The sequence below is a fragment of the Panthera uncia genome, chromosome B1, assembly GCF_023721935.1.
Source record: "Panthera uncia isolate 11264 chromosome B1, Puncia_PCG_1.0, whole genome shotgun sequence".
Lineage (NCBI taxonomy): Eukaryota > Metazoa > Chordata > Mammalia > Carnivora > Felidae > Panthera > Panthera uncia.
This window is the reverse complement of record NC_064811.1, coordinates 185,510,132-185,524,128: the sequence shown is the minus strand read 5'-3', so window position 1 is coordinate 185,524,128 and position 13,997 is coordinate 185,510,132. Positions and strand designations below refer to the sequence as shown.

General features: G+C 49.2%; 1 protein-coding gene across 4 annotated transcripts in view; it reads right to left on the bottom strand.

Moving 5' to 3' along the window:
• Positions 1-6,000: 6,000 nt before the first annotated feature.
• The window catches only part of ACSL1 (acyl-CoA synthetase long chain family member 1), a 72,685-nt gene continuing 64,688 nt past the window's right edge, over positions 6,001-13,997 (bottom strand). For all 4 annotated transcript variants that reach the window (XM_049632560.1, XM_049632558.1, XM_049632557.1 and 1 more), the window contains 6 exons: positions 13,357-13,445; positions 11,519-11,635; positions 9,781-9,924; positions 8,188-8,289; positions 8,010-8,081; positions 6,001-7,645 (listed from right to left, as the gene is read on the bottom strand). In XM_049632560.1, coding sequence (XP_049488517.1) covers positions 7,505-7,645; positions 8,010-8,081; positions 8,188-8,289; positions 9,781-9,924; positions 11,519-11,635; positions 13,357-13,445 — 665 coding nt within the window. In that variant the 3' untranslated portion in view covers positions 6,001-7,504. The remainder of the gene's footprint in view (positions 7,646-8,009; positions 8,082-8,187; positions 8,290-9,780; positions 9,925-11,518; positions 11,636-13,356; positions 13,446-13,997) is intronic.

Below are 13,997 nucleotides of genomic sequence, written 5' to 3'. Positions count from 1 at the left end.
GGGGGGGGGGGGGGGGGTGCTGGGGGAGCTGGCGGGAGTGCAGCAGGGTGGGGCAGGCGTTATCAGTGGGTGTGGGAAAGCACAAGACTCTTAAGGGAGAGTCCCTCTGTATGTGCACAGGCTGCACATGTTGCCCAACGCAGAATGTGAGCAAACTGGTTTCACACACACTTCACACGTGTCCCGGACCGTGCCTGGGGCTTAGGTGGCCCTGTGGCAGGGCCCCGCTGCTGCTCTCAGGACTTACCCTCCGACTTTGGCCACATGCAAAGCAGGGAGCCTGCCCAGAGCTCTTGGGGGAAAACCCAGCAGCTTCAGTATTTAGCAAGGACAATTTCTCTTAGGGAACGCTGACGTTCCCCTCCCCACCCCCACGAAAAATCTCAACGAAAGTGAGTGGCTAAGAACTTGTATTTACGCAAAAACAAAACCCTGCATCTGGCCAAGAGCAGAACATCTCTGTACCTTAAGAACAGTGCCGAGAAGCAGAATTGAGCCAGCAAGACGCCTACCATTTCAGCAGGCCGACAGTGAGAAGTTAAAAGTCAAAAAGGAAAAAATGTGGATTTTTTTTTTTTTTAATGCCAAATAATGGATAACGGGTAAGGTGGTCAATTTCCCCGTGACTCGTGCTGAGCGAAGGAGGGAGTTCAGATTTGGGCATCCCTTCCAGGACCCCGTGGAGAAAGGGCTGCCCTCGGGGACCTCACATCTGCAGACTCACGTGGTAACAGGGGCTGTACTTTCTCAGCTCTGGGTGCTGAGGCTGCTGCGGCCGAGGACGGAGGAACGGCCACTTCCGGTGATACATGCAGAGGGGGCTGGAGGTGGAGGGATGGGAGGGACGCTCGGTCTCCAGCCCTAAGGCCTTCTGCCCTCTGTCCTCCTGCCCTGCCTGGCAATTGGGACGGACTGGCAGACTTCTCTCCTGCTTCTGCTGCCAAGAAAGGAAAAGATCACTGGAAACGTGGACGAAAATTCCAGAGTCGATGGCATCTACCCGCCTCCACCTTGTGACATGAACTAAGCTGCCAAGTCTCCATTTACAGTGGAGAGATTAGCTGTACCTGAGGACTGTCTAATGAAGGAGACTTGTCTGACACAGTGATGGGCATCACACCAGGGAGGGGGAGGGACGGCAAAAAAGTTGACCGAGGTAGAGAGGTCCTGCAGTCGGAAAACTCAGGAGTAGTTAGCTGATCTCCCTGACTTCCCCGGAGCCCCTGTCCCCACCGCCCGCCCCCCCACCCCCCGGCTTCTGCCCTTTCTGCCCTGCTGGAACACTTATGTCCACGGTGGCCACCACTGCGGGATCAGCGGACTTTCCTCTGTCCCCTACCTTTTGATAGCATATGACATAAGTGATCGCCTTCCTCCCCGAACCTTTTCTCTCTTGGCTTCTGGGACACCCCATCTTTGGTTTCCCACCTTCTTCCATGGTAGGCCATTCTCAGTCCCATTGCTGGCTCCTTAATTCCCTTTCAAATAGGTGAGGCCGGTTCTGTCTTAGACCTCCTCTGGTTCCCATCCAGGTTTTCTGGTCCCCCAGGGTCCCCGGCCGAGTCTCTTTCACCACCTCCAATAGAAACGGCCCAAATTCAACCTCCTGACTCCCTCCCCCCAAAACCGATGTGAGTCTTCCCAGCTCGGTGAGGGCGGGTGCACGTCTACCCCCCTGCGCTCACATCCTGAACCCTCCGCTCCCCTGGTTCCCCACACGCGGTCCTCCCCCCCCCCCCCCCCCCCCCCCCCCCCCTGGTTCCCCCCCCGGGGTCCCCCCCCCCCCCCCTTTCCTCCTCTGTCTCTGCTGCCACCAACCTGGTTCAAGCCACCATGCCCTATGCTGTCCTCACACGGTCTCCAGGAGTGGTCTTTGAGAAGGGGAACTCAGGGAGGGTAACTCCTTGCCTCAGACACCTCTTTGGTTTCCTCCTGAACCCAGGGTAAAATCCAGATTCCTTCCTGGGCCGCGAGGCCTGCTAACTTGGCCCTCCTTCATCTCTAACTTTTCCCCAGTACTACACTTTCCCTTGCTTATGATGCTCTAGCCTTACTTTTTTTTGGGCCCTGGGATACATCGGGCTCTTTCTCACCTCAGGACCTTTGCACTCACAGTTTCTGCTTTTTGACCTCCTTCCCCAAACCTTGCAAGGCTGGTTCCCCTCCTCCTTCTTCCAATCATCCCCCACAGTCACCTCCTCAAAGGGACCTCGTCTGACCGCAACACTTAAAACAGGCCTGTGGTCCCCTCCCCAATCCTCTAGCAATTGTTTTCTTCAGAGCACCATCACAATCTGAATTCTTGTGTTTGCTTTTTTGTTTCCTGTGTGTCCGTCCATCTCTGTTACACAGGGAGCCTCGTCAGGGCGAGGATCGTGTCTGCTGAGCTCACTGCTGTGTCCCCACAGCACAGAACTGGGCCTGGCACTTAGCTGAGGGTAAACACATAACCGTGGACTCACCCCCTGCCTAACAGGGGTTTGTGAGGACTGAATGAGGACGTCAGTAAGGAATGCACACTGGCGGGCACACTGGCCGTACCAAATCCACAGCCCCTGCAGCTGTTACTGAGGAGGGTTTCTAGAACTTCTTGGGGACCTCATGAACCTGCCGTTGGCCTGTGACCCAGCTTTCCACGTATCTTCTTCCTCAAACAGAGCGGCTGGCTCTAGGAAACTTTTAGTCCTTGGTGGATTTGGGGTTACCAACATCACAGAGAGCAACTCTAATTTCTGAGAAGCCGTAAAACCAGAACAAAACTCTGGGAGGTGGTGTTAGCTCTTGCCAGGACAAAGAACAATCACAGGGCAGGAATCGAAACCATCTGCACCGAAGCTTCGAGGCAGAACTACTGGCACCGAGAAATAACTCCGCCGGCATGTCTCGTCAGGAAGTTCACGGTCTAAGACAAGAAGAAACATCCATGGCGTGGGGTTGAAAGCTTGGGTCCGGAGCCAGACGGAGTCCATGCCGTCTGGGCGTGGGACACTGATCACATTATCTGTGTGCTGACATTTCCTCGTTGTAAACTGGGGACAACGGTAGCATTTGGCTCCAGGGGTTGTAATGTAAAGTGGGTCATCTGTGTAAAAATGCCAAGAATCGTGCCTGGCACGGGGCGACGTCCAAAGCATTTTAGTTATTATTATTATTCCAAGTAATCTGAAATGTGGGAGTGGGGCAAAAATATTTACCAAGTGCCAAATATACTTACAAACAAACTGCTTTTCTGAGTTTAGATCTAGAATGAGGGTGGGTCACAGCTGGGGCCTGCAGGGAGGGGCAGGACGAGCCGTGAGGGCACAGCCACTAAAGCGCTAAGTGGTTTGGCATTTCTGCCCCACTCACACCTCCTCGCTAGGGCTCTACGGGGGAGACTCCTGCCCTCTGGCTGTTGTGTTGTTTTGTTTCAGAGAGAGAGCATGCACAGGGGAAAGGAATAGAGGGTGGGAGGGAGAGAGAGACAGAGAGGGAAGGAGGGAGGGAGGGAGGGAGAGAGAGAGAGAGAGAGAGAGAGAGAGACAGAGACAATCTTAAGCAGTCTCCACGCTCAGCATGGAGACCAACACAGGGCTCGATCCCACAACCCCGGCTGGGATCATGACCTGCGACGGGATCAAGAGCTGGACACTCAACCGACTGAATCACCTCGGCGCCCCTTTGGCTGTTCTTGAAAGAAGCTTAACTCCCAGGGCATCTGGACGGAAGAAAAGACTGCCTCATTCCAAGTCAAGCCCCTCTCTTCTGTTCTGGCTGGGCTTGCGACACAGACCACAGGGCTTTCGAGGTCTAGTTTTGATTTGTGGGATGGAGTGCCACTGAATATCTACTGCCGTTGAACAGGCACGGACCCCCAAGAGAGCACCATGAAAGTTCAGAATCGAAAGGCAGTGTTAGAACTCCCAGAGCTCAATAAAACACACAAACAACCCAACTTGTAAAAAAAAAGAAAAAAAAAAAAAAAGGGCAAAGGACGCGAAGAAGGCATTTCTCCAAGGAAGATGGACAAACAACCAATAAGCACAGGAAAGGGTGCTCACCCTGACTAATCATCACAGAAATGCACAGCGAAACCATGATGAGATAGCTCTTCACACCCACTAGGATGCGCACTGTGAAAAACACAGAAACCAACAAGAGAGGATGTTTACAGACAGGATGTGGAGAAACTGGAATCTCTGTACATTGCCAGTGAGACGGTCAGTGCAGCCGCTGGGGAAAACAGTATGGTAATTCCTCAAAGCTTAAGCACAGAACTACCCTATAATCCAGCGATGGCACTTCTAGGTAAATACCCACCAGAATCGAAAGCAGGGACTAAAACACGCTCTCAGCAATGTTACTCTCAATAGCTAAAAGGTACGAGCGACTCAAATACCCGTCAACGAACGAACGGATAAAGAAAACGTGGTCTGTGCACACAATGGGGTATTCCTCAGCCTTAGAAAGGAAGGAAATCCTGACACATGGTACGACCTTGAGGATATTGCGAACAGTGGAAAAACCAGTCCCAAAGGACAGCTACACCGTAGGATTTACCTAGGGTCAAATTCATGGCGACAGCCAGTAGATTGGTGGTGGTCGGAGGCTGGGGAGAGGAGGGGATGGAAGCTAGTGTTTAATGAGTAGAGTTTCGCTTTTGCAGGATGAAAGAGTTCTGTGGACCGATGGCGCTGATGGCCGCACAATGTGAACGCACCTGATGTCTCTGAAATGTAGGCTTGAAAATGACTAAGACGAGGGGCCTGGGTGGCTCCGTTGGTTAAGCGTCTGACTTCGGCTCAGGTCAGGATCTCACGGTTCATGGGATCGAGCCAGTGTTGGGCTATGTGATGACAGCGCGGAGCCTGCTTAGGACTCTCAAAATAAATAAATAAAACATTAAAAAAAAAAATTAACTGGGGGCGCCTGGGTGGTTCCAGTCAGTTAAGCATCCGACTTTGGCTCAGGTCATGATCTCACGGTTTGTGAGTTCGAGCCCCACGTGGGGCTCTGTGCTGACAGCTCAGAGCCTGGAGCCTCTTCGGATTCTGTGTCTCCCTCTCTCTCTGCCCCTCCCCCTCTCGCACTCTGTCTCTCTCAGAAATAAACATTACACAAATATTTTTAACGATTAAGATGATACATTTATGTATAGGATACAATTTTTTAAAAAAAAGGATAAACCCAACGTGTACATCAGCTTCATTATAAGAGAAGTTTTGTTCAAAATTCCAAGTATTTGTTCATATTTACATGGGAATCCCCTATTTAAATGGGATTTATTTAATGAACTCCTACTGGTGTGCAAGCCATGTTGGGCACGAAGGGAGGGAAAAGGAGGTCATGCCCTAGTGTGAAGAAACTCACATTTCCTCAACTCAGGGGAAGAAGAGAAAGATGAGGGAAGACAAGATAAGGAATTTAATAACTCAAACAAAAGGCAGAACGTGTTTGGAGGCTTTCAAGAGATATGCGCAGAGGGCTTGAGCTTTAGAGGGAGGAACCAAACATCTCCACACCAAACATGAGATTTAAGGGAGGGAGCGAGGGCAGGAGGCGGATTTCAACGTCACAGACTCCATAAGGAGCCGGGGGCGGACTACAGAGCACCTGGAGAGGAAATATTTACAACGAGAGCACAGCGTGGAACCAGAGGAAAAGGGAAGAGAAAACAGCAGCTGCTGTAAGCGAGACATCTAAAACAGTGCTTCGTAAGGGAATTACTAAAACACACAGAATCAAACCCAACTACAGCCAGTGTCTCCTGAAACCTGGCTGCCCAGCAAAGAATTTGCATTTCCAAGAATATCTGTATTGCTCACACCATGGTTTTCTTCACCACCTAACAGGGCTGTCGCCAGAGAGCCCAGCCAGGGGCCCCGGTTGGCCCCTGTAAGCGTTGGCGAAGACACGGGAGGGCGGGGCTGAGGCCGAGGGCCCTTCCGGCTCCCTTGTGCACATCCAAGGCTATCCCGAATATTACCCCTGACACGAAAAGAGAGGCTTTCACCCACTTGAAATGCAGAAATATTTATTTTGGTTTCCTTCATTGTTTTTGGAAATTCTGTTTTGGTTTATAAAACATAGAAATAGCCAACACTTAAAGCAAACATTCAAAACCCCAAGGTGACAAATTATTGACTTTGTGTGCAATTAAGAATACACATACGAAGTTAGGCTACCAAATAGTGTTACTACAATGACAATTCTTTAGTGCAAACCCTGTTGTGCTTGTATAATACACGGACGCTCACAAATCCCAAACCAACTGCTTTCGGTATCGAAATGACAACTTGATTCAGTCACACGTGGCAAAGACTTGCAGTAAAGTGAAATGCAGCTAATTTCCCAAATTAACTTAGAAAAAAAAAATCCCTTGAGAAGTTAATCCCAGGAAATGAATTTTCCAGATTTCTACATCCTAGAATTTTGGCTTGGCAAATACATTTCATAAAAATCAGGTAGCATTGTAAGAGTGTTTATTACTGTCCATTTCAATAAGTACCCAAGTAGATCTATTCCCTTAATATTTTGAAAGACATGCCTTGCCTGAGAGTTTACTGGGGGCCGGGGGAGCCCGTTAATCACAACGTAATCTTCTGATGTGAAAACCACATTAAAACTCCATCGGCCATCACAAATAGTGACTGGTTCGGTGAAGATAAAGTCAACAGTTACACAGGCGTCACAGTTGAGCATGGTTGACCCAGGTGATTTTATTTCCTTCTTGAAATGCTTCTCTTCACTGCAGAGTCTAAGGCAGATTTTTTAATAACCCCTGGGAAGGGATGGAGGGAGGGAAGCGGGCGTAGAGAAGAGGGTCTGAGCGCATTCTGCCCCATGGATGCCAGAATCCATTCATTCGCTCAGGTGAGCAGCCATTCATCGGAGACTCCGTAATCTGTGCTGTTTTCAGTGGAGTCTGTTCTGTCCTTCTCTGGGAAACTTCTGCTCCTACAGGACAATGGGGACAGCGGGGAAGCGTGCGCGCTCCATACCCCGGGATCAGAGGGGTTGTCAGAGTGCGTGTGAGGCGGTGAAGGGAAGGAGGCAGGGATTAAAAAAGAATCTCTGGTCCACTTGTGATGTTCTCCAGCTGGGACAGTTCTTGTTTTTAAGGGACAGGTTCCCTCCAGGGCACTGTACTCGAGAGCAGCAGACAAATGCAGAATTTGCAGCAAAATCCTAATCCCTTGGTTAGAAAAACAGGGAGACAGAAGTTTTCACCCGCCTTTTTTTTTTTTTTTTTAAACTGAGGAAGTCATAAATAACTTAGCACATTTATAGTTCCCCCTTTGCAATTTTAAGGCTCATTTTGGAAATTGTGTATCACCATAAGCATGGTCTGCAACACGAGGGGACTGTAAGGCAGTGTTCCACGTCCTCTAATATTCCTATGACAAGAACCCCGAATGCACAAGTCAAACACGGACGCTCCCTTTCCTACGCGTGCTCTAGTCAAAATTACCAACGTGAAGGCCATCAGTAGGAGACGTTGGAGGTGTGTGGTTTCTTTCTCACGTTAAACTTTGATGGTGGAATAAAGTTCATCTATCTGTGACCTGAAATAGTTCCGAAGCTCTGGCCGTTTAGCCTTCATTGTTGGGGTCAGGAGGCCATTGTCGACAGAAAATAATTCGGGGTGGAGAGTAATGCCTTTGACCTGCAAATAAATGAGGTGATTGAAACAAAAACGAGGGCAGACACAGCTTGAATCTAAAAAGCCCGTAGACCTGAAGGGACGGAGGCCCTGTGGCCGGTCCAGTCCCTCCGACTCAGGCCAGCCGGCTCTGTCCACACGGCATAGGGGCTATGCCCACGACAGAATCCGGGCCTGGATCCCGACCTCCAGGAAAGGAGAATGCCTACTCCTTGGTTACAGAAACCCCCTCCTGCTGCCGAGCCGCTCCATCATTCATTCCCCGTGGCTTTCTTTAGGTCACCTCGTGCTCCACACCTCCTCACACGAAATCCTCAAGTCGGAAACCTGTTTTGCAGGGGTTCGTGCGCGGTGATGAAAATCTTACCTGTTCAAATGGTTTCAGGCCAGAGTCCTTCCCGAGCCTCACCATGTCTTCTAGGATGGCTCTTCTGACATCCTAGTAAGGCAAGAAAACAACACGCTTGCTGTGCTGGAGGTCCCTGGAGGCAGGCCCGGCGCCAGGCGAAGGTCCGGGAGGTGGACCACACGCTTCGGAGCCTTACCTTGTTCCTGCAGAGTTCCTCAAAGGAGCCTGCAAATCCTCTCTTTTGGGCCCAGGGACATAACGTCTCAACATCCGGTACCACGATTGCGATGAGAAATGCCTTTAACACAGACGAGTGAGTTAGGACACGGCTTGATGCAGATACTCTGAGATAGTGCTTCTTTGTCATCTTGTACCACGGACCCCGGGAGGATCTGACAGAGGTCACGGACGCTCTCTTCAGAACATATTACCAGCCCCAGGGGTCGATGGAGCCCAGGTTAAGAACTCCCAGCTGTAAACTACACCCAGCATCAGGAATTGTGCGATTAAATGTTTTAAAAGGGCCACTGGGCATCAAAATCTGACAAAACCCTAATTTGTATTTACTTTTGCACATTATATATATACAGATTTTAATAAAACTGCATCAAATAAGCAAGTGGGGCAATATATATCATCAAATAACTGCTCTAAAAAAGAAAATTTATACAGATTCATTTTCTTTACATCTTTCCAATTCTGTCTCCCTCTCTCTGCCCCCCCCCCCATTTGTACTCTGTCTCTCTCTCTGTCAAAAATAAACAAAACATTTTAAAAAAGGGGGGCGGGGCGCCTGGGTGGCACAGTCAGTTAAGCAGCCAACTGCAGGTCAGGTCACGATCTTGCGGTTCATGGGTTGGAGCCCTGCGTTTGGCTCTGGGCTGACAGCTCGGAGCCTGGAGCCTGCTTCCGATTCTGCGTCTCCCTCTCTCTGTCTCTCCCCCACTTGTGCTCTCTCTCTCTCAAACATAAAACATTAAAAAAGTTTTTTTAAAATCTCTAACGCCTTTTTCTTTTTTACAATTTAGTAACAATAAAACTAAATAAAAATCAAACGCATGGTAAGGTACCAGGTCAAAAAAAACCCAGTACACACTCAAAGAAAAATAGGTGTATTCCTTACAAGATAAGAAAATATTCTTTCAAAAGTATTTAAAAGTCTCAAGATTTGAAAAAAAGATGAACTTTCAGGAAACCAGACCCCTTTCTCTTCCTTGCCATCGTCCGCCCCACATTTTGCAAAGAGACGTGCCCCTACAGCGTTGACCTTGGTTTTCAACTTTGTGTATATATACCGGTTCAGAACCACCACTGCTCAAAAACAGTTCAGGAGGCACAGCATAGCTATGATGCGTTTAACATGTTTGAAAATTCTAAACTTTCTCATAATCAACGTATCAATATTTCCTTTCATAATTAAATTCGAAGCGTATTGTACCCTCTCCCTCATATCTTTTTTTTTTTAATATGAAATTTATTGTCAAATTGGTTTCCATACAACACCCAGTGCTCCTCCCAACAGGTGCCCTCCTCACTCCCTAACATCTTTATCCAACTCCCCTTGGTACACCAGGCCACTCGAGCCAGGTAAAATAAAAATATGCAATTTAAAGAGAAAAACTCTTCTGGATAAGAAATGCCAGGCAGCAAAACCCAGTAGTACTCTGGCACGTCGCACATGAAAGTCAATTCAATACCCATCGCCAACTCCCCGTGGCACCGAAAAGCTCCGGAGCACGAGGCCTGGCCGTGCCCCCGTGACACGGCTCCCAGGGCAGAGGGCCCGTACCTGCAAGCTCTCTCCGTACACAAACACCTGAGCGACAGGTTCGCTTCGCACGTAGATGTTCTCAATCTTCTCCGGTGCTATGTACTCTCCTTGCGCCAGTTTAAATATGTGCTTTTTCCTGTCGATAATCTTCAAGGTACCATTCTGTTTATTAGAGGGGAGGGAGGGGCTGGCAGTGGGTCCGTGGCTGGTGCCCCCTGCCCCTGCCCGCCCCGTGTCAGTCACACACAGTTCAGGGCACTTTGCACAGGGCATCATTTAATCCTGGTAACATGGCACAGAGGCGGGCTATCAGCCCATCTGAGAGACAAACTCAGGCTTGGAGAGACTAAGTGACTTGCCCAAGGCCAGTGAGTCAAGTAGAAAGAGAGAGAGAACAAGAGAGAGAGAGAGAGAGAGAGAGAGAGAGAGAGAGAAGGGACCCCAGAGCTCATGCTTTCACTTCGTCCCTAGAAGCTTGCTACCTATCTGGCTCCCTAAGAATGAGTCCTGCTCCTTGAGAGTACAGACAGGGACGTATCCTCCCAGAGCACTCTGTCTGCACAGAGTGAGGGCTCAGTGGATATTTGCTATAGAGAGGCCTAACGCCTGCTTCCTTTGTCATTGTTTTGGGGCGGGCGGGGGAGGGGACTGCTCCTGGCCCCCGGGGCAGCGTCGGTCAGCTGCCCACACAATAACCGTGGGGAGGCTACAATCTCTGCGCTAGACTGGCCAGATGTCAGGAGTGCCCGCCTCTGGTAACCCAAACCTCACCCCATTCAACCCATCCCCATCCAAGGGTCATTCTTATGCTTCCAAAAGTCAGCTGTTGGGGAGTTTCTGTGGTTCTCTCATTCCACGTTGGTTCTGCGCCATTTTCACAAGGAGTAGACTGAGGTCCAGAGAGATTATGAAATGTGTTCATTAGCGCCAGAGCCAGAATTAGAACTGACACGTAATCCCTCTTAAACTTGGAAAGAGGGACTTAATTTATTTCTGAATAACTGGGGTATGCTGAAGTCTGAATTAATTGGCTCGGCGGGATGAGGGGCGGATTTTCCACTTCACTAAAAATTTCGGGGAGTATTGTGCACCTTAAATCTATAAGAATCGACCAATACACAATAATGAAAATTATATTAGCCATTCCAGTGCTTGTAATTAAACATGGTAACCACTTAGAAAAAGCAGTGGTTGGTACCACAGCAAGCAAAATTGGCCCAACCTGTGGATGTGGCTTCTTGTACATGACTCTCCCTCTTATGGTGGACTCTGGAATTTCTCTACATAAATTTAAGACTAAATCCAAAGGAGCTGGCCTAATCCGTGGAACACTTCTCCTATTTGTAATGAGATGGCAGACCTAACAAACGCATATATTCACAAATTCTTGCCCACCACACCTTCCTGGAGGCCTACCACAGTGCTCCCCACACCTTGTTAAATCAAGGCCTTAACATCGAGGTCCAGCCCGGATACATAAAAGGCCGTACGGAGTCTCTCTGGATTTCAAATGGGAAGCAGCCACCAGAATTGATGTCAAGCATCAAAAACAAACCTATTTGTTATAGTTAAGATGAAAATCCCACCTGGGCACGCTCAGAGCGTAAGCGTGTTCCCTTCAGGAAATGAAGAGCCTACACCATACCCCCTTGGCAGGAAAAGAGAAAAATGAGGCCGCTCCCTGCAACCCATGGGACATTTTCTTCCCTATGGCAGAAAACAACAGTCTCTCGGGACAGGGGAGGGGAGAGCTTACTGGTAACCACTTTCCAATGTCCCCTGTGTGTAACCAGCCATCTTTATCCAGAACTTCCGCCGTTTTTGCTGGGTCCTTCAAGTAGCCTTTGAAGACATTTGGCCCTTTCACACACACCTGAAGAGGAAAAGCATGGAGGGGGGTGAGGAGAAAGTAGAGGAAGGGGGTGAAAAGGTACAAACTTCTAGTCAGAAGAGAAGTACCAGGGACAGAATGTGCGGTGTGGTGACTACAATTGACACTATTATGGGATATATTTACATGTTAAGAGATGAGGGGGCACCTGGGTGGCTCAGTTGGTTAAGCATCTGACTCAGGATTTTGACTCAGGTCATGATCTCATGGTTCATGAGTTTGAGCCCCATGTCAGGCTCCACGCTGGGCTTTTTTTCTCTCTCTCTCTCCCTGCCCCTCCCCTGCTCTCTCTCGAAAAAGAAGTAAACTTTAAAAAAAAGTTAAAAAAAATGAGATCCTAAGAGTTCTCATCACAAGGAAAGAATTTTCTTTTTTTCTTATATCTATGTGAGATGATGGATATTAATGAAACTTATTGTGGGTAATTCACTTCACAATATATGTATGTCAAATCATCATGCTGTTTAGCTTTTGTTTTTAATGTTTATTCATTTTGGAGAGAAAGAGACAGAGCATGGGTGAGGAAGGGGCAGAGAGAGGGAGATACAGAATCGGAAGTAGGCTCTAGGGTCTGAGCTATCAGCAGAGAGCCCAACACGGGGCTCGAACCCACAAACCCTCACAAACCGTAAGATCATGACTTGAGCTGAAGTCAGACACTTAAACTGACCGAGGCACCCAGGGGCTCGAACCCATGAACGCTCACAAACCGTGAGATCATGACCCGGGCTGAAGTCAGATGCTTAATCGACTGAGCCACCCAGATGCCTCAATCACTGTGCCGTTTAAATTTTTTTTTTTTTTTCAACGTTTTTTATTTATTTTTGGGACAGAGAGAGACAGACAGAGCATGAACGGGGGAGGGGCAGAGAGAGGGAGACACAGAATCGGAAACAGGCTCCAGGCTCTGAGCCATCAGCCCAGAGCCCGACGCGGGGCTCAAACTCACGGACCGCGAGATCGTGACCTGGCTGAAGTCGGACGCTTAACCGACTGCGCCACCCAGGCGCCCCGTCACTGTGCCGTTTAAACATACAGCACATACAGTGTTGTAGGTCGATTACATCTTGACGGAAGTGTGGGGGGAAAAGATAATCTGTTAACAGCATTTACTGGGGGCTGTCCAGAGAAAGCTGGGGTGCATGTGTGTGTGTGTGTGCACGTGTCTCCACCTTTAGCCAGAAGCCCTGAATTCTATAATCCAGGAGTTACCAAAGCCACGCTGGGATCTTGGGGGTACCTCCAATGCTCCTGTTTCCTTGTCTTAACGACCTCAGCTGCAGTCAGGTTGTAGGGCTAATGCTTGCCTGAGGTTCCTGCTCACAGCTGCTGGAAAGCCCCAAGGGGGATGAAATCACTTTGAAGTCATTAGGCTTTCCTTCCGCTAGCCAGTAGCTCGCTAACAGGTATCCAGGGCAATTAGCCCACCAGAGCTGTGCTCTAGACCCTGCAGCACTGGAGCCTTTGCACGCTCTGAAGCCCAAGTCCCTCTGCTGTCTGATAGACGAGATGTTAGTGGTACCCCTCCCGCATTAGGAACCTTCAGAAAGAAGCCTGTTGGATCCTGGAGCACCAATGACATCAAGCTCAATGCCTTTACACGACAGTGCCGAGGTCACGGCAGTGCAGGGGTCACGGCCGTCCGTCAGAGGAATGGCGATGAAGGTGAACGACGAGGGGTGGGGGAGGGGGGGTTCACTTACCTCGCCCTCGCCCTTGGCTGCCAGGTAGTTCATTTCTTCTACATCAACAAGTTTTATTAAATTACAAGGCATTGGGGCACCAACGTGGCCTGCATGTTCAATAAAAGAATGATCATTCCCAGGAGGACTACTAATACCCTGAAGCCGAATTACTTTTATAGCAAACAAGCCTGCTCCTGCTCATAATAACAACAGCTGGTGTAAACTTCTGTTTTCTCCCATTATATCCTGTCCCCCCCCCCCCCCCACCCTCCGCAGGAAGTGAACATAGAGTGTTTATTCTTCAAAGAGAGACAAATATTCAAAAGTCTTTTAGGGACCTCTCCCAAGTTTGGTGCTCCAAATTATTTTTCAGAGTAGAAATAATTTGGCTGCTGGTTTTAAGGGTTTCCTACAAACACCCGGAAGCAAGCTTTCTAAAACTTCCACTAGGCTCCCAGGATCCGATGGCCTCTGCTTATCACCTGCCGCCTCTCTCTCAACAGACTTAACATCCCTGCTTTCTGTAAGAAAACGACACAGGGGTGCCTGATGGGCTCAGTTGGTTAAATGTCTGACTTCAGCCCAGGTCATAATCTCACGGTTTGTGAGTTCAAGCCCTGCATCAGGCTCTGTGCTCTCAGTACAGAGTCTGCTTTGGA